This window comes from Aethalodelphis obliquidens, unplaced genomic scaffold (assembly GCF_003676395.1).
Source record: "Aethalodelphis obliquidens isolate GAN/ISIS:26980383/991018 unplaced genomic scaffold, ASM367639v1 scaffold4, whole genome shotgun sequence".
In the NCBI taxonomy this organism is placed as follows: domain Eukaryota; kingdom Metazoa; phylum Chordata; class Mammalia; order Artiodactyla; family Delphinidae; genus Aethalodelphis; species Aethalodelphis obliquidens.
Window position 1 is genome coordinate 52,307,387 of NW_020837948.1, and position 20,663 is coordinate 52,328,049.

At 39.8% G+C, this 20,663-nt stretch overlaps 1 protein-coding gene across 5 annotated transcripts in view; it reads right to left on the reverse strand.

The window, feature by feature from the left end:
• Positions 1-9,077: 9,077 nt before the first annotated feature.
• Positions 9,078-20,663, reverse strand: part of ATG10 (autophagy related 10) — a 222,796-nt gene continuing 211,210 nt past the window's right edge. For all 5 annotated transcript variants that reach the window (XM_027100701.1, XM_027100699.1, XM_027100702.1 and 2 more), the window contains 3 exons: positions 11,581-11,678; positions 10,798-10,913; positions 9,078-10,473 (listed from right to left, as the gene is read on the reverse strand). In XM_027100701.1, the coding sequence (XP_026956502.1) occupies positions 10,436-10,473; positions 10,798-10,913; positions 11,581-11,678 (252 nt within the window). In that variant the 3' untranslated portion in view covers positions 9,078-10,435. The remainder of the gene's footprint in view (positions 10,474-10,797; positions 10,914-11,580; positions 11,679-20,663) is intronic.

Here is a 20,663-nt window from a genome sequence, read left to right on the forward strand (position 1 = left end):
AACTATATGGGGTTTTTTTCCTTTTATTTTTTGATAGAGCTGAGAGACAGTTCTAATTTGACAGCTATGCAAATTTGAATGTATATCTTTGTGTAGATGAATTCATTCCAGGTAAATGTCTGGATTTTGTTATAATAGTCATCTGTGGGTAACATTCCTGGAGCCTGTTTCACGTTTGTCAAAGTAGCTAACATGTCTTTATTGATTTTACACAAAGTTGAGAAAAGAGACTAAGGTCATAAATTACCATATTACTATAAAATTTTCACTAACAGCTGCTTGTATAATCTTTATTCTGACCTATAAAGTCTAAAATAAAATGGATCATCCAAGTATTAACTCACATTTCTTATGATATTGTACTTGGGGGACTGCCTTGGCAGGATGTACTAAGCATTCTTAGTTTCTAGCACAATTTCTATCCGTATTATTTGGTAAAATGATGTTATATTTACTAGTATGTGAGGAAAAGAAGTGGACTTTTTAAAGCTTATTGTCATGGTATTGTCACCACAGGAGTTTTAGAGCAAAGTATTAAAACATTTAACAACTGAATATTTTAGAGTGATCATTTGAGGGGACCCAGGAGTGACAGGTAACCAACATTTCCAAATATGCACACAAACAGTTGCCACCTCATTCAGACTGTCACTTAAGCCTTCAGTATGTGGTGTCTATCTTCAAAATGAGGGAGCCACTCACATACAGCCCTTAGAACTTGAGCCAGGCTTGATGAACATCATTGACCTCCCTTGCTTCCCAGAGGATCTGAAGCTTTCAAACAGCAATTCTGACGATAAGGAGAGCTTTTCCTGTAGGAGGGAGAGGAGGAAATTGTGGCCCCCGATCACCCCTTCAGACCTTGCAGTCTGAGAAGTGTCAGCTTCCTCTGCAGGTCCTTACCAGTGATCTGCTTATTTGTGGTAATAACTTATTGACATGAATAGTCTAATGTAGTCACAGTGTAGGAGTTTTTGTTTAAGTCTAGCTTTCTAAACCTCTTTGACTGTAGTTAAGTAGAAGGCGAACAGTGGGTCATGTTACTTGGCTGGGTTACAAGTGTAGGACATGCTGAGCATACCCAAATTTTCAAATAAGATGAGGTTAGATGCTGATAAATATATTATAATGCTTTCTTACCTCTTTAACAACCAGTGAACGTTTAAACCTGTACAATAGGGGGCAGAGTGAGCCACATTTTAAATAATTCTTTTTTATGTCAATCACAGCTGAGAACAGTTGAGGGAAATGTTACTTGTTGAAACACGTTTTGTCCATTAACACCTGCTTTGGAAACAATGACATGAAATAGATTGTCTTGTCATATCTTTCTCCCCCAACAGCTTGGTGAATTTGTTTATCCAGTTTATAAGAAGATATGTTTTCTCTATATAGCTTGACAGCTTCAGGTATTCTCTTTTTGTGTGTGTTTGCAGGTAAGTTGGACCACACTGCCCCTGCTTAGGTTCCTGATAGATTCCAGGTATTTCCTTAGAATTTTAATTCCAGTATATACAATAGTTGACTTTGTTTATTCTATATTTTACACATTTTCTTATGTTTATAATTAGGTAGTTTTTTTCCCCCTGTCACCATACCCCTTTTCCTCCTGCCCATGACATAACATAGATGTGTGTGTGTATGTATGGGTGTGTGTGTGTATGTGTGTGTGTGTAATAGAAGAAAGCCATTTTGAACGATTTGATTAAGAGTCTTGATCTAGGATTATATTTTAGAGGGTCTAGGAATCTCCTGAAACTGTATGTAGAATTTTCTGATATAAATATGTACCTGTGCATGTATGCATACACACACACACACACACACACACACACACACACCCAACACATACATTTTTCTGGAAAAGGGATCTATATATTTTTCAGATTTTTGAATGGTTCCTTCCCAAGAAACCAGCTACTGTTTAAATTTGTACATCAGTGAGCAGATTATTACATAATTTTCCAATTTAATCACAGCTGAGAACAGTCGTGAGAAGTTGCCTGTGATTTGACATCATTTATGAAATGTCCCCAGAGTGGTAAGGATCTGCGGATGCATGATCCAGGCTGCAGAACCTGCAACCTGCACATTTCACATACTGCTTTGACGGCACCAGCTAATCTACTTATGGAGCAGTGGGCCATTTTAGAGAAAAGTTCCAAAATGTCACTGGTAAATACAGAATCAGAAAGAGGGTGTATAAAGCCCCAACCTCAGGAATAAATGCAGAGGGCAAAAACCCAAAGATGTTTTAACACCTAAGACTGAAGTAAAACTTGACAGAATAGATCAAATAAAAAATGTGCAGTGTGTGCCTGTAAAAACAAATGACACAACGTTTGTGTTTGCTTTAAAATATTTAAGCAACTATAAAGTTTTAAAAAAGGGTTAAATGAAGCAAATATGGCAAAAATCTTGGTAACTGCTGATTCTGATTTATAGGTATGTTAAAGTTCATTGTACTATTTACTTTTCGGTATGTATGAAATTTCCCATAATAATTTTTTTAAATTACATACATGTCCTAATTGCTTAACTGCCATACTCTCTCTGGTCATAGTAGAACCAGTACAGTCAGCTCTGATAGGGGCAAAATGAAGATATGGAACAATCAAGTGGACAATAAAGAAGCTGGAAACTAACCCTAGGAGCACTGAGACATGTGTAACACATCAGGAAGAAACAAAGCTGAGAATCCATGCAAATTTTAGCAAGACTAGATGAGAAAAATGATCAGTTCAATAATAAAAGCACAATAAACTAAAATCATTTTCATTGATTTTAGGAAATGGTAAAACACAGACTGCTTTGGGGAATGTAAATTGGTGTAGCCTTACTGGTAGAACAGTTTAGCGACATGAATCAAAAATCTTAAAACATTCCATATCCTTTGATCCCTTCATTCCCTTAGTAACAGTGTAACCCAGAGAAACATAATGTGAGCAACTATTTCTGCACACATATCTTACATTTGAAAGCTCTGGGGGGAGGGGGACCCTACTGAACACTATATCCCTAGCACAGGTCCTCCTAACCATGCAGGAAATAAGTGCTAGTTGAATGCATGTTAAATAAACAGTGAAGAATTAGAAACAACCCCAAAAGCCCTAAAACTATTTGGTACATTTTGATTTAAAAGAAATACTAGTCATTTTAAGTTGTTTTTCTTCAAAGAATGTTAAATGATGGGAAAATGCTGCACATAAAATGTTAAGTGGGAAAAATCAGGGTGTAAAACCATATACAGAATGATCCTAATTAAATATGTTTAACCACAAGAAAATATATCGAAATTTTAACTGTAGTATCCCTGGGTTATAAACACAAGTAAGTTTTAAATTTTCTCCTTCAAATTTTTCTGCGACTTCCAAATTATCTATAAGGACGAAAATCTTTTTTTTTTTAGTGAATTTTTAGTTTTGCAGTCTCTGGATACATGTGTATACTGCATTAAAAAAGAGCCCAAGTCTTCTTTGATCACTTCCAGTCCAAGTTCCCACTCTCCACCTCTGAGGTAACCTCTCTTACAAGTTTTGTGTGTCCTTCTGACCACTTTAATGTTTTTAGATACATATACTGTATATGTACTACAGAAAATGTGTGGTATTAGTGTATTTTTTATATAGTGTTAAGTGGCATGCATAGTTAGCATCTAGTTTTTGTTTTCTGTTTTAACTCAACATTTTATGAGAATTGCCTGGTTTTTTTTCTTTTAATTTATTTATTTCATTTTATTTATTTTTGGCTGCGTTGGGTCTTTGCTGCTGTGCGCAACACACACACACACACTTGGTTGCTGTTGTGGTGAGCGGGGGCTACTCTTCGTTGCAGTGCGTGGGTCTCTCATTGCGGTGGCTTCTCTTGTTGAGGAGCATGGGCTCCAGGTGTGCGGGCTCAGTAGTTGTGGCTTGCGGGCCCTAGAGCGCAGGCTCAGTAGTTCTGGTGCACGGGCTTAGCTGCTCCGCGGCATGTAGGATCCTCCCAGACCAGGGCTCGAACCTGTGTCCCTTGCATTGCCAGGTGGATTCTTAATCACTGCACCACCAGGGAGGCCCCGAGAATTGCCTGTTTTGATACATGGAGATGAATTCACTCCCCTTAACTACTATATGCTACTATATTTAACCATCTCCCTCTCACTACGCAGGAAAGGGCTTGGGTATTCTCTCTCTGAACCTACTGAAGGAGGGGGCTATGGAAACCTCCCACTCTGCTGCTGGTGGCAGGGGAAATGAATCTTCTCAAAGGATAGAGGAGTGGGTGTCAGTTCCCAGGAGCAAAACAGGTCCAGTCCTTAGCGTCTGCAGAAAGGAAACCATGGGAGGCTTCCCCTGGGCTCAGTGATCACCCACATACACAAACATTCCACAGAGATCTATTGAGTACTACCAAGTGCCAGGCACCATACTAAACCCTGAAGATCTGGCATGCACGTGTAAATACCAATGCACCAACGGCTGCAGATATACTGAACTATGACTTCCTGTTAGCCTATCAGGGCATGCTTTGTTAAATTTCTGCTTCGCTGTTATTACTAACAGTGATCTCTGAGTATTTGAAAAGCTTTAAAGTAACCCAAGAAATCACCACCTAGCCATAGGTTTTATTTATTCTCATGTAAAGTTTATATGAATGTAGGAATACATGTGAGTTTCCAGTTTGTTTTTAATAATTTACAAAATGGGACTTGGTGATCTCTAAAATCACTTTTCAGCTCTAAGTCTGTACAAGATATTTGCAATAGGACTCTTTTACCACTAGGTGTCGCTATTGACAACACAAAAGTTAGACAAAAGCAAGGGGTTTACATTACAGAACTGCTTTAAAGAACACTAAGAAATTTAAGAATAAAAATGTGAAAGCACTTTTACAGACAAGCCCTATAAAAACCCAGAAGGGGCGCTTCCAGAACCTATGTGCATATCAAAGTAGCCCAGTTCCATGGGCATGCTAATAGTTAAGTACTCCCTATACCTTCCAGAACAACCTTTAGCAACTTACTGGTCAGCAGCATAAGAAGGGAATCAAAGGTCTTAGAATTGGAAGGGAGTTTATTTGCCTATTAGTTTTCAAATCTCTGCTCCCTGGAGTTAGAGATACGTTTACATCACAACCTAGTGCACACACACACACACACACCATAGACACAGATTTTCTATGTCTGTGTTTCTACTTCTAGTTGAAATCAAAGTTTCACAAAACAATGATACCCTCACTATGTGCAATGCACTTTTTTCTATGTACTTGTGAACTAACAGAAAACATATATTGGTCTTTGCCCCAGTTCCTAGCACAGAGCTCCTAAATGCCTTGGAATTTCCCAGGTGATAGGAGTGGCTTTTGTTCTAATGGGTTGACTCTTGGTGGGCTCCTGAATAGCTTCAGGATGGGAGCTGGTCGCCAGGAAGACCAAGCCCTGATTAAAAACTTGGAACTTTCAGCCCCATCCCCCATCATCCGGGAAGGGGAGAAGGGTTAGCAGTGGAGTTAATGATTGATCATGCCTATGTGATGCAGCCTCCATAAAAATTACAAAAGTACATGGTTCAGAGAGCCTCCAGGGTGGTGAACTCGTCTACATGCCAAGAGGGTGGTGCTCCCCAACCACAGGGGGACAGAAGTTCCTGCACTTGTGACCCTTCTGGACCTCACCTGTGCAGCTCCTCCTCTGTATCCTTTATCATATCCTTTGTTATATAACAAACTGATAAGCATAAGTAAGTGTTTCCCTGAGTACTGTGAGTCATTCTAGCAAAATACTGGACCCAAGGAGGGGGGTCATTGGAACCCAGATTTATAGCTGGTCAGTTAGAAATACAGGTGACAATCTGGGACTTGCAACTGGTATCTTAAGTGGGGCAGTCTTATGGGACTGAACACTTAACCTGGAGGATCTGATACTAACTTCAGGTAGATGGTGTGAGAACTGAACTAAATTGTAGAACACTTAGCTGGTGTTGCAGACTTGTCTGATGTGTGGAAAACCCATAACATCTAGTATCAGATGTGCTGTATGATAGTATTGTGACAGTAAAAGAAACCCAGGGAATGCTTTTCCTAGACATATTCTATTTCATAAAAAAAATACTGGTCATAATCCAATAAATTGATTTTACTTGATCTAATACCCTTCCTTCCATTTAATACGTTAGGAAACAGAGATTCAGAGAGGTGCAGTGACTTGCCCCAAATAACACAGTAAACCAGGACTCAGACTTTTCAGGACACTGGCAGGTTTTGCTTTGAAAGGTGCTAGGCAAAATTCAAAAACTGTCCTTGACATACTCCCAGCCCTTTCTGCACTCCTGTTTCTTCTAAAGTTTGTGGGCCAGTGCCTGCTGGTGAAAAAACCAACAAAGTGTATGTGTGATTAGTCCTTTTAAAAATACGAGTCCTTTCTGAAATACAAATATGATCACCTTAACTGTTCTACTTGAATTCCCTCAGCAGCTCTTTGTGGTTTTCAGGCCAAATACAAATCATCAGTGTGGCAATAAAGGCTCCTCCAGACCTGGCCCCAGTCCTGCTAGCCAGCCTCACTCTTTACCACTTCCCCACATGCAACTTCAAGGTCTTTCCTTCCTCCATTCTTGGCCTGGCTAAATCCTAAGTTTCTCACAACTCTACTCACATTCCTCTTCTGTGACTCTTCCCTGGTGCTTGCTTTCCACACCTCCGCTACAACACACGTCGTGCCATCAATCTTCTTGTCTGTCTTCTCCACTGGACTGGGGCATTCGTATGAGCCGGGTCAGGGCTCTCGGTCTGCTGCCCCTGCCACCCAGCCTAGGGCTCAGCACACAAGAGGAACTCAGTAAGTATCTGCTGAAGTGAATCTTTGCATATTCTTACTCTCAGATTTTAATCCCCCCAAAACTCCAACTCACTGGAATATCAGCTCTCTGAATTATGTAAGAACTAGTTTTTCTTTGTTTTTTTTTTTAACATCTTTATTGGAGTATAATTGCTTTACAGTGGTGTGTTAGTTTCTGCTGTATAACAAAGTGAATCCGCTATACATATACATATATCCCCATATCTCCTCCCCCTTGCGTCTCCCTCCCACCCTCCCTATCCCACCCCTCTAGGTGGTCACAAAGCACCGAGCTGATCTCCCTGTGCTATGCGGCTGCTTCCCACTAGCTATTTTACATTTGGTAGTGTATATATGTCCATGCCACTCTCTCACTTCGTCCCAGCTTACCCTTCCCCCTCCCCATGTCCTCAAGTCCATTCTCTACGTCTGTGTCTTTATTCCTGTCCTGCCCCTAGGTTCTTCAGAACTTTTTTTTTTTAGATTCCATATATATGTGAAGAACTAGTTTTGATAATGCAGATCTCTGTTTCCTAATATCTTTAGAGTATTAAGAAAAACTATACCTATCTTGGGAGAAATGGATGCAAAAACCCACTTCTGACTTTTTTTTCCTCCTTATCTTATACATATTGGGTGGGGGGTGGTAGTTTCATTTTTTTAACCTCCAGATTGTAGGCTAGTACCTGATGATGAGCACACCCTCTGACTCTTCCATGGTTACTCAAAGAACTAGCCCACACACTCGGGTCCCCAGACTGAAAGCTTTCCCTGGATCACTTACGAGGGGCAGACAGCAACCCTTCCTGAATGCCACCTTACAACATACCCAAAAAAGTGGCTCAAGAAGTTACTTATTATCCATCAAATCAGAGTGAAAAGGAGATAGTTAAATGCTTCTATGAATAAGTACAGGGATAACAAAGGGAGAGGTCCAACACGGGGGGCTGTGGTGGTCAGAGATGGCTTTGTAAAGAGTGGATCACATATAGCAGGTTGAGAATTGGGCAGAGAGATGGGGAGGGAAACACTTCCAGGTGAGAACCAGCATGAGGGACAGTCAGGCTGTGGGCAGAGAAGGCGCCCGACCAGGAGCCCATTCGCCTGGGGAGAAGTCAGGCCCAAACTGAGGTGGGAAGGAGCAGGCATGTGCCTCGACGGCAGCAGGGCAGATTACCCTCTCCCGCTGACTCCGTGCGGCACTGTGTTAGTTATGCAGCGCATTCAGACTCACTCACCATTTCGATCTCTGTGCCCTTGTTAGGTGAGTGGGATTGATATTAATGGACTTTTTAAAACAGAAGTGGTAACAGACTAGAGGAGATTAAGAAAATTAGCTCAAGCCACGCAGCTAGTAGCAAACCAACCTCACAGTCCAGCTCCCTAGACTTCTCCCAATTTCACAGACCCAAGAGTCAGGTGGGCCTCACAAGTCACATGGCTGAGCTTCCTCATGGTGCAGATGAAGACTCTGAGGACCAAAGAGGTGAAATGGTTTTTCCAAGACCACACAAAAGTAGAGTTTAGGAGACTGACTTGTAGCAGCTTTAACCAGTCTTGTTCCTCACTGAAGGGGCTTTGCATTGTATTGGCTGGAGAGGAAACCCCGAAGAAGAAAAATCCTCATGTTGCAGAGAAAGAACTGTTACTTTGACAAAACAAAATATTTTCTAATTTTATGACAGTTGGGATAACAGTCTGTTATTTAACTGTATTCTTAAAAAAGGGAAATTTTTATCAACCAAAAATTAAAAGTTTAAGTGAAAAAAATTCTGAAAAAAATAGAGCTGCTTGAGGAGAAGCATCTGTCTGGGGAGGGTGGTCTCTACAACCTACAGGAGCTCTTCAGAACTTTGTTCTGCCACTGGTGAGTTTTTAGGTCTTCATCAATCAGGGAATTTAAAAAAATTAACTTAAAAAAAAGAAACTAGGGCTTCCCTGGTGGTGCAGTTGTTGAGAATCCACCTGCCAATGCAAGGGACATGGGTTCAAGCTCTGGTCTGGGAAGATCCCACATGCCGCAGAGCAACTAAGCCCATGCACCACAACTACTGAGCCTGCACTCTAGAGCCTGCAAGCCACAACTACTGAGCCCATGTGCTGCAACTACTGAAGCCCGCCTGCCTAGAGCCTGTGCTCCGCAACAAGAGAAGCCACTGCAATGAGAAGCCCGCACACCGCAAAGAAGAGTAGCCCCCGCTCGTAGCAACTAGAGAAAGTCCACGCACAGCAACGAAGACCCAACACAGCCAAAAATAAATAAATAAAATAAATAAATTTATAAAAAAAAGAAAAGACACTACACACTGCCCCCAAACTGACAGACTACTATCATCTCAGAATCTGTTCAAAAAGGATAACTAGTACTTCCAGACGAGTACATCATCCAGATGACACATTATTACAATTTTTTTTTTACCCTAGAAATGACATGGCTTGAGAAATGACTTGCTGAGAAATCTGTGTTTACATTAGGGAGAGTCGGGGGTGGGAGGTGGAAATCCCTTGCAGAAGCTGAAAAGATGTTAACTGGTAAATACCAAAATGCCCAACAAGCATGTAAGCAGGCTCTCATCCCAGCAAGAATATGTGCAGCTCAGCGTTTTAAAATTTGCTTTTAGCTTTTCCAGCAGTTTGATTAACCCTTTCTCTACTTCTGTTCCCTTCGTGAGAGTACAGCCCTTAACCTAGAGACTCACAGGGCTGTCGCTGTCCTCTGCTATTCGCCAGCAGATAATCCCCTCATCCTAACTGCTTCTCCAAAGTAGGCCGCCTCTCCAAATGCCTCCTAGACTTCCTTACTATACAGATTCTCGGGGCAAGGTCCGGGCAATGTTAGGAAGTAAGTCCATCTTGCAGGAGCTATGCACAGAATTGGAAAAGACCTACTGGGAGACCAAAGCAACACAAATAAATGCCACTTGAAAGGTACATCCAGACCAGAACTTCTTCAGGAGCATGTGCATCAGAATCACCCCAGAGGGGCTGTTCCAGCAGGTGGCCCCAGCGTCTGTAATTGTAAAAGATCCTCAAGTGACTCTAAAGTGCATCCCCCCACTGACAGACACTAATCTAGATGCTCTAAAGAGTCAGTTACGTTTTTCTCTTAGTTTAAGACCCTAGCAAGTTAAAATGAAAAACAAAACAGGCAACCCCAAACCGAAAATTCTATGGTTCATCTTAATATCTTACTGACTATTAAACTTATTGACAGCCTAGGTGAATGACAATCAAATATAAGAAAGGTGACCATTTAATGAATATTTGCATAATACTTTACCGTATTTTCTCATACACTAAGGCTCTCATGTGCTTCACACAGCAACCCTGTGAGGTAGCTTGTTATTCTCAAATTAAAGGTGAAGAGAATGAGTCTCAGAGACATGAGGGAACGACCTGGAAGTGCCCTGATGATGTCAGTATTTCTATTACCAAGTTAGATTCCTTTTTTGCTATTTATAGTGATTTGTGTCTTTGCAGTGTGTCTTCTAAACATAGAGTACATCAGTTGCTGCAGACATTTGCTTCCAAGGGGAAAAAAATCCACGTCAAAATCTCGGTGATCTGAATCTCACACCATATTGGTCCCATTAAAACCAGGGACGGCCACGTAAACTCTCAGGGTTCTTCTAAGCTCTTTGGCTCAATAGAAGAATCTGAAGAACAAGAACAAAACAAAAGCCAAGAAAATAAAAGAAGGTTAACTGAGCAGTAAAGACTTGTTTCAAGAATATCAATTCTAAAATAAAACCACTCAGCTCTGTGGTTGGGTGAGTGTTATTATAGCAAAGCCAAAAGCTTCCTAAATGAGTGGGTGCTGATTGGTTGGAAAACTAAACAAACAAGTCAGTGCCCAGTCCGTTAAAGATGAAAGCAGACTTAATACACGGTGGTGCCAGCAGGGACGACATATCCAAGTGCAGAAGAGACACCAGGATCTTTGCAACAGTGAAACATGCAGCGCAGGCTTCTCTTTTTACCTTGTCTGTCGACGTTTCCTTCATCCTGAAAGGCTGCTCTGGCGTAACTCAGAGGCAGATTCAGCCCGACAGCTGGCCCTACCATGCTCAGCCATGACGTGATGTAGTTGACATTCCTGGGAAACAAGTGAAACACAGAAAACTGTTTCCATTGTAGTTGTTTGAGTGGTAGAAAATCAGTTACCAACAATCATAGAAATGAGGCTTTCTTCAAAGACGTGCGCTCAGCACCTGGAATCTCAGCATTTCCAAATGCCAGCCCATTGCTTAACAGGGACTCGAGGGCCAAAGAGGCTGAGGATCCATCCCTCACTAAAGCAGTTAAAGGGAAGGTCAAGGCACTGGGGCTCCTGACTTCCCTCGATGATTCCAAGTTGATGCAATTGACAACATTAGCTAAGGTAGCAGAGTGCAGTTAAGTGCATGGCTTGGAGGCAAAAGTGCCTGGGTTCAAATGCCAGTTCTACTGCTTAACTAGGTGTGTGACCTTAGAGGAGTCATTTAGCCCCTCTGTGCTTTAGCCTCCTCCTCTGCAAACTGGGCAAAATAATGGTCCTTAGCTCGGAGGGGTGTTACAGGAATCTAGTGCTTTACTATATCCGAAATACTTAGAACAGTGCCTAGCACACAGTAAAAAAAAAAAAAAAAAAAATCAATAAATGTTAGCCATTACTATTATTACAAAGAATATTTCTTTTTTAGCTTAGCTTTTAGAATCACATAAAAAGATTTACACTTTTAAAATAAGAGTGAAAGCCAATGTAGCTTGATGGTGTTTCTTACCTATTGATTTTCTGAGAATTCTTTAACACAGGAGTCATGAATTCATTCGTCTTGCAGGGATGAAGTACAAAAAAGGGTTGTCCAAGTATCGGATGCTCCTGTAAGAATCAGAGTTGGCCCAGGATTGCCAGCTTAAGTTACCTTGAAAAAGTTAAAATCCATAATCTGGTTTACTCCTTTAAGATAAAGGTTTGTTTTAAATTTCAAGTTATAAAATTAAGATACAGATTGATTTCTATTTTGAAATATAATTCATGACCCAAACATGAGAAAAAGTTGGTGAGAAGAAACTATCGATAAAGGACAGACACTCAATACAAGCTGCAAATACATTTATCAGTTCCCTCTAACTGTTCTTTAGCTAGTGTTTCCTTTGGCCTATAATTATTCTTCAGTTTTAACTCAAGGATATCCATGAAGTCCAGGAGCCTGACCATCTGAACAATGCATTTCATTCATCTCTTTGTCAATGGTAAGGGGACCAAAATCATTCACACATTTTCTTACATAAATTTTGTCAACATGTTAATTGTTTCAGGCATAACTGCATCCAGTGCCAGTGGGCACATGTCCAGTGAGTAGACGGGATAGGTGGTGGTGTGGAAGAGGGGACCAGCTGGCACTATTTAAATTGCACTGCTTCTGTCTGTCTGTCTGTCTCTCCCTGAGTTTCTCTGTTTATCTATGTCTCTCCTTCTGTCTCCCCCAAGCCTACGGGGTTGTTTCTGTAAGTTCAAAGTCCTTAAGACGGAACTCCACTGCCTTTATGAGAGAATGACTGGATGTAAGATACAGGTCAGACTGCTGCCAAGTTAGGGATGTGAACATAATTTGGCAAGCATTGGGGAGCCCTAGAAGGTTTCTATATAGTGAGTGATCTATGCAGAAATTCTACCAATGCAAAAACAATTATTGTTGATAAATTTATCAATTGCTTACATTGTGCATTAGCCATTATGCCAGAGATTGCAAACCCAAATGCTGCTATGATCTGAATGTTTGTGTTCCCACAAATTCATACACTGAAATCCTAATGCCCAGTGTGATGGTATTAGGAGGTAGGGCCTTTGGGAAGCGCTTAGGTCATGAGGGTGGAGCCCTCATGATGAGATTAATGCCTTTATAAAAGAGGCTCCAGAGGGCTAGCTTGCCCCTTTCTGCCATGTGAGGACACAGAGAGAAGTCTGCAACCTGGAAAAGGGCCCTCACGAGAGAGGGCTGGAGACCTAAACCTGGTCTCAGACTTCCAGCCTCCAGAACCGTAAGAAATAACTTTCTGTTGTATATCAACTACCCAATCTGTGGTATTTTGCTATAGCCGCCCAAAGAGACCAAGACAACTACCTATGAAGACCAGGCAAGTGACCCGAAGGGGTGAGGCCAATTAACTACACCAGCAGGTGACAAGGACTGTGGGGACCTGGAGAGCCCAGCCGAGGCTGTGCTTGCCACTCTGCTTCAGCCAGCTGTGCCACGTGGGGTGCAGGCTTGGTGTGCAAGGTCTTCCCATTTGTCAAAATAACCTAGAAATCCAGATTTTAATGCAAACCCCCCTAAATTTAAATATGGGCACAATTTTTTAAAAACATGGTGTGGGCCAAATAAAACAAGCCTGTAGGCTGGATCTCAGCTAGGGGCTGCCTAGCTGCTTCTCCTGGCTTCTTCTCTTCTCAGCCAGTCCAAGGAGAAGCTGAACTCAGAGCTGTCCATGGGAAGAATTATATCCTGCTGCCTCCACTGTCCAACCCTAAAACATTCATGGCTGTGCACAAGTGAACACACCCAACCATAAGAAATGGGAGGAATAGTTCCATTTGTATGGGTGACATTGGGCATGGAGATGCATGTGTTTGTGAGCACGCGTGTGCGCGTGTGGTGAGGGCTGAGCTATCCACTGGGAGTAGGTTGGAGTATGTCTCCCTGAGTGCCACCTCTGGATGTCTCTGCCCAGGGTCCTGATTCTCACACAGAGCTTGAGCTCCCATCTCCTGCTCTCTCCCTACCCCTCATTTCTGTCCCTAACCAGATGCTGGGGTCACAGCCCCAGATGTGTTATGCTTATCACAAGTCCTCCTGTCCAACTTGACTCTGGCTCCCCTTACCTGCCTTAAACTAATATTTATTAATTCATCACATATCTAGTGATCATCTCTTATGTGTCTTCCAGGAATGGTTCTGGATCTAGTTACAGAGATCACTATTTCTAAGATAAACCAAGTCCCTGATCCCATGAAACTTACACTCCAGTGCAGGAGACAGCCGATAAACACATAGAACAAATAAGTAAACAGGATAATCTAGATAATAGTAAGTGCTATGAATAAAACAAAACAGGGTAATGTGATTTTGGAGGGACTGTGGTAATAATTTCGATTTGGTGAAAGGGAAGGTCTTACTGAAGAAGTGATCTTTAAACAGAGATCAGAATGGCAAAAAAACCCCAACTGTGCAGAGAAACTTGATGGATACAGAAGACCATAAAGGGAAATGAGTACGGGAAATGTACACAGGAAATGTGAAGGAATTTTAGAATCATCCTGGACTAAAATAATTATTGCTTATAGAGCTGAGATTTAAAAGGTTAAATTTAGTCTAAATTCTTTTTGGATTACTTGTGTAGTAAACACTGGAAGGAATGAAGAGCAGGAACCAAATCTGTGAAGACATGTTACCTTCTTTAATAAAATGAAACCTAGACCTCCAAGGCTGGCATTACATGGAACACTCATGAAGGGGAGAGTCAGCTCAGCCATGCCTCCACTCCTCCAGGACTCACCCTCCCCTTGGCAGCCCTTGTTTCCCATGGCCACTCTCACGCTCATGGGGAAACTCCCCCAACTTTAAACACTTGAGCCCAAGTTTCCTGTAGCTGAGGTGGAATTGACTAGTCAAACAAGACTCTACTGAAAGCCTGGGAATACTGAAAGGGTAACAGAACACTAAGCAACAGGGCTCTAAAAGATCCAGAGTGTTACAACACTGGGGCTCCCAGGCCCATTTGAGTCATGGGGGACACTAGGAGGAGATCTTGGCTGGGCTTTCCCTTTCTGGCCTGCATGGTGGGTGGAAGCACTCACAACCACTATGCAAGAGTGTCCTCCAAGGATCTTAACCCCTAATAATTCAGTCTCCTTGAGGAGATGGTAACTCTCATGAGGAATGGCTTCATCATATAGACAAGACCTTGCCTCTTCCTTACAGGTCTGTGGCCTAACGTTTACAAGACCTCAGAAGAATAACCACATCAGAGTATAACATACATCTGAGAGTTACAGACACACTTAAAGTTCAGGGGTCCATTTTCTAAGCAGATGTCGGCCCATGTCACATTGTAGCTCTGCTTATTGGATGCTCCTTAGTAAAGACTTGGACTTCATGTCTACAAGTCATCTTTTGCTCACTCCATATAGCAAGTAGATAAGAGCAGGCTTGGGATCTGTAGTTAAGACTTAAGTTCTGCTCCACTACTCGGTAGCTGTGAGCTTTGAGGCAAACCACTTAATCATTTCATGTCTCTGTTTCCTTATCTGATAACTGGGACTAATGATAGTATCTACCTCATAGACTGACTGTGTTACTTCAATGAAAAAATGCCAGAAAACTGTTCAAAACAGTGCCTGGCATATATAATAAGCACTTAGTTGGCTATTATTATTAAACCCATTGTTATCTAAACAGACAAGGATAGTAGCACTCAGACATCCAGAATATGGTCTTATAATACCCTATAACAAAGTCCAATTTCAATATGTAAAAACAAAAAGCTCCTATAGAGTTATGCAGCACAAGAAAAATATCACTGACCAGTGTCTAAATGTTTAGGAACATTTGACAACTGATTATAACCAAGGGCAAAAAAACTCTAAATTAGTAAAAAGTCTATGTACAATATATATGGCAATTAGAATTATCAATATATTGGTATTCAGGACAAATTAATGGAAAATAATTTAAAGAATTTAAATTAAAATACAAGTTCAGGCACTTCAAAAACCCTTCAGTAATCTACAGCATTTTAATATTCATTTTTCCTCAAACAAAATAAAAACAGTTATATTAGCATTTAAGGTTATATTCTAATAAAATGCATGGTAATGCTTATGTGAAACACTTTTTTAAATAATAGGGACTTTCATGCCTTAGAAGAGCTTTTAGATCAGCTTGGACAGTTCTTTAATACAGGTTTGGCGACATTAAAAAAAATTCTTTGTCTTTTATTATGTTAAGAACTTATATTTATATAATTAGATAGAATATATTTAAAGCAACAACTACCTTTAAAAATCAAATGTTTAAATTGTATTTTAAACATGAAAATTATATTGTTTTGGTAAGATGCGTTGGTTTAAAAAAGCCAAGCTATGAGATGTTGATCTCCTTACAATAGGAATTATAATAAGGAACATTTGTGTAATCTCTTGAGAAAAGTTTTATAAATAAATAACAATAGGAGTAGACTTCTAGCTATAGCAGAATGATATAGAGGTCAACAAATTTCCTTGAAAAACAAGTTTAAAACTGTCAAAAAAAACCCCACTTCTGGGATATGGAAATCAACCAAAGGCAAATAAAAAATTTGGTAAGTGTTTAACTCATGAAAAGCTGATAGAACCTCAAGTCAGACACAGAGAGACTCTTCAGCCTTCTTGCCTAGAAATACTCTCATACTCTCCCCGACCTCCACCTGGCTCCTCAACAGGGAAGTTTTACGGGAGTGGAGCTAGCCATGAGAATCAGTAGCTGTGCTGCTAGCAGGGCTGACTTGATTTCCAACAGTCAAAGAAAACTACTGCCCGGTAGCATTAGCAACAAAATCTAATAGGGAGATCTTGGAGGTGAGACAGTTGTAGAAGGGCGAGGTAAGTTCTCCAGGTATCCTGGGCTGATGGGAACTAAGCACATGTTCAGGGGAGGTACAAGAAGGCCTGATGAAAAGTAAAAGCTGATGACAACTTGAACATTAACTGAAATTTGGATGTGCTCCCAACCCACACACATCCATGAACAAATGAGGGAAGGCTTATAGGCCTGAGGTATATAAGCACAACCTCTGTCCAATCACTGGCTAACCAGCAAGGTATGCAGATAGAGCTGGTGACCCTGTGGAAGTCAGGCAAAAACATGAAAATAAGAATGAAAGACAAAATAGAGACATGAATGGCCACACTTACAGAGTAGGCAAATTCTGCAGGTAAAACCTAGGAAAGCTACTAAAACAAACAAACAAAAACAACAGCAACAATAACAAAGAGACAACCCTCAGGGGAAAATATAGGAATCCAGAATTGCTACAATATATTACCTAAATTGTCTAGTTTTCAAAGAAATTTATGAGACAGGCAAAGAAACAGAAAAGATACACACAAAGGGAAAAAAATCTATTAATAAAAACTGACTCTGAGTGGGCCTGGTTATCAGATTTACATAGAATTCAAAGCAGCTATTATAAATTTGTTTGAAGAATTAAAGAAAACTATATTTAAAGAGTTAAAAGGGAAAAATTATGATAATGACTCTGCAAATAGGTAATCTCAATCAAAGAACACAAACTATAAAAAGAACCAAATAAAAATTTGGAGTTGGAAAGTACAATACAGATATAAAAAATTCACTAGATGGATTCAGCAGTAGATATGAGATGGCAATAAAAAGAATTAATGATTTTGAAGATATGTTAATAGAAATTATTCAATCTGAAGGGAAAAATAAAAATGAAGAAAAAAGAACAAAGCCTCAGAGACCTGTGGGACAATACCAAGCATACCAGCATAGCCATAGTAGGAGTCTGAGAAGAAAAGGAGAGAGAAAAGGGCAGGCAAAATGTTTGAAGAAATACTGGCTGAAAAGTTCTAAAATTTGATGAAAAACATTTAAGCTACAGATACAAGAAGCTCAACAAACCCTAAGTAGAAACACAAAAATCCACACCTAGCCACATCATAGTCAAATGGCCGAAAGCCAAAGACAGGAGAAAATCTTAAAAGTAGCAAAGAGAGCAAGAACTCATCACATAAAGAGGAATAAGAATACAATAATGGCTGGCTTCTCATAGCAGCAGAAAGACATATTCAAGTCCTGGGGAAAAAAAACCCTAGAACTGTCAATCAAGAATTCTATATCCAGCAAAACTGTCCTTCAAAAATGAAGGTAATGTAAATACATTCTCAAGGAACAGACTGAGAGAATTCCTTGCTAGTTGACTTGCCTATAAGATATACTAAAGGAAGTCCTTCAGGCAATAATACCAGAGGGTATTAGTGAGATACCAGAGGGTAACTCAAATCCACAGGAAAAAATAAAAAGCATCATAAATGGTAAACATAAAAAACGAGCTAAGTATATTTTCTTCTCTTAATTACTTTGACATAGGATTATATAAGCAAAAATTATAATACTGTAGTGTTGGGTTTATAACATACATAAATGTAATATACATGACAATAATAGCACAAAGGAAGGGAGGGGATAAAACTATATGGAACAAAGTTACTGTATTTTAGCCAAATTAACTTGTGCTCCCGCCATTAGAATGTTAGTAAAGGTATTGTTTTTGAGAGCATTTAGAACTCAAAAGGTCCTTCTTGTTGTTAAATAAATCCTTTAAGTATGTTATTAATCAAAGTTAGCCTTGTGACTTGAGCCAATACTATTTTTTTCAGTCACATTCAATGAGCTTATCCTGTAAGCCAAGCAATTTGTATTCAGACAAAGTACGGTAGAGAATTTACAAATAATTTGAGGCATTTGATCAGTGTAGACAATCTGGATAATATTCTTCAAAAGCCTTTTTTCTGCAATGGAGATTTTTTAAGGTTTACACTATCAGGAAGGATTATCTGTATTTTCTACTTTCTCCTTCAGACAGCCAGAATCAGAGATAAAAGCATCTTTACTTGGTTTAGGAATTATGTGTTGGAGTTAAAAAAATCTAAAATCCTACACCTTATTTGTTTAACATACCGTTTTCAGAAATGGAAGAACATCAAAACTGTCAGGATCGCTTTAGTGACATTTCTTAGATCAATTCAGAAGGTAAATTTGTGTGAAAGTGCTACCATCTGCTGTCAGTACTAATGAACTGATGCAAATCTGCGCTGGGAAAAATGTCAGTGTGTAAATGCAGGCAGCCAATGAACTGTGTTAGGCTTACAACTCAATAAACACTTCTACTGGAACAAAGTTCTGCTAAATGGTTTTCCGTGAAAGTAGAAATGATGGGTCAGATTTCTATCTCTGTAACTCCAGAGGAGTTATAGTGGCACATTCTCTTATGAAATTTAATTTAGCACAATCTCTTATGAAATTTAATTTAGCAATGGTTAAATGTCTCATAAAATAAGTCTGACATGAATACTGTGAATTGGTTTCAGAACTATTAGATATGACTATCATAAGGAAATGATAATACTGCACCTTCATTCTTACATCTAATAAATATGATGAGTTACTTGGTTCATTTCTTAATTTTCTTGGCTCTCCAGGACGGCACAAATATAATTTCACGTGCTAAGCTTTCATCCAGTTTCACATTCCAGACTGATCAAATTTGCCTTCCACTCGGGGCACATGCCTTAGAAATGGAGAAGGGTATCTCCCTCATCCTGCCTCCTCAGGCTACGAAAGGAAAATGGCCACTGAGCACCTACAGTATCAGGCACTGTACTAAGAGCTTTGCAGGGGTCCCCTTTCCCAATAACTCTGAGATAGGCTTTATTATTGCCACTTTGGAGAACAAGTTCCAAGAGATTATGCCTTACAGGCATCCAAGTGAGCATCCAAAGTGCATGCTCATGCACCGTACCTCCTCATCCCATTGACCAGAGCTGGTGTCAAGGATCGTCCCTGGTTTTAATCCTCTCCAGTCCACTTCTTTAAAAATCTATTTTTTCAAATTTCAAATTAATGTATTTTCATAAAAATTATAAGCAATACATGGAGAGTTCAGAAAATACAGAAAAGAACAATGAATAAAAACAGAATTATCTAAAACTGCCCAACTCAGATTTATTCCATTTGGTGAATTCCCTTTCAGATCTTTTATACACATGTTTATAGTTTTCTGTTGCTTTTTATTGACTGAACAGATATTTATCGAGTGCCTACTATGTGCCAGTCCCACCATATGTGTCTTTTGTCAATCAGTCCTTTGTCTTCTGTTTTACTAATTTCTGCAGTTATTTTTATTATTTCCTTTCATATAATTTGTTTGGTTTTCTTATTCATTTATATTAGTTCTTTAGTATCTTTTGAGGATATTGATTCTTTTCATTTATTCAACCACCATTGTGAGCCATGCACTGGGTCAAATGTTAGTAATACAATGGTACATAAACAGATTACCCTTGCTCTCATAAAAGTTGCTGAAACAGTCAAAACATTGTTTATTTCCAGATTGTCATTAAATTATTTTCATGATGATTTAGATATGAAATGTATTATTAAATAATTAAATCAATAATTTTTCTCCTTTGTTATTTCTTTTATCATTTTTATGTTTAAAAAATCCTCTTCATAAGTCAGAAAGAGAAAAACAAATATCATATATTAACACATATATGTGGAATCTAGAAAAATGGTACAGATGAACCTATTTGCAGGGCAGGAATAGAAACTCAGACATAGAGAACGGATGTGTGGATACAGGGTTGGAAGGGGAGGGTGGGATGAATTGGGAGATTAGGTTTGACATAAATATACTACTATGTGTAAAATAGATAGGTAGTGGGAACCTGCTGTAGAGCACAGGGAACTCAGCTCGGTGCTCTCTGATGACCTAGATGGGTGGGATGGTAGGGGGGAGGTCCAAGAAGGAGGGGATAAATGTATACATAGAGCTGATTCACTTCACTGTACAGCAGAAACTAACACAACATTGTAAAAGCAACTATACTCCAATAAAAAAAAAAATCTTCTTCAGAATCAGAAAACCAGATATTTACCTATATTTATGTACAGTTTATCATGACACTTCTTGCTGTTCCCTGAACACAATGCTTTTTCTTACCTCCAGACCTTTGAACATGCAGTTCTCTCTGCCGGGAACACCCTCCCCAACCCCCCTCACCTACTAATGTCCTTTTCTT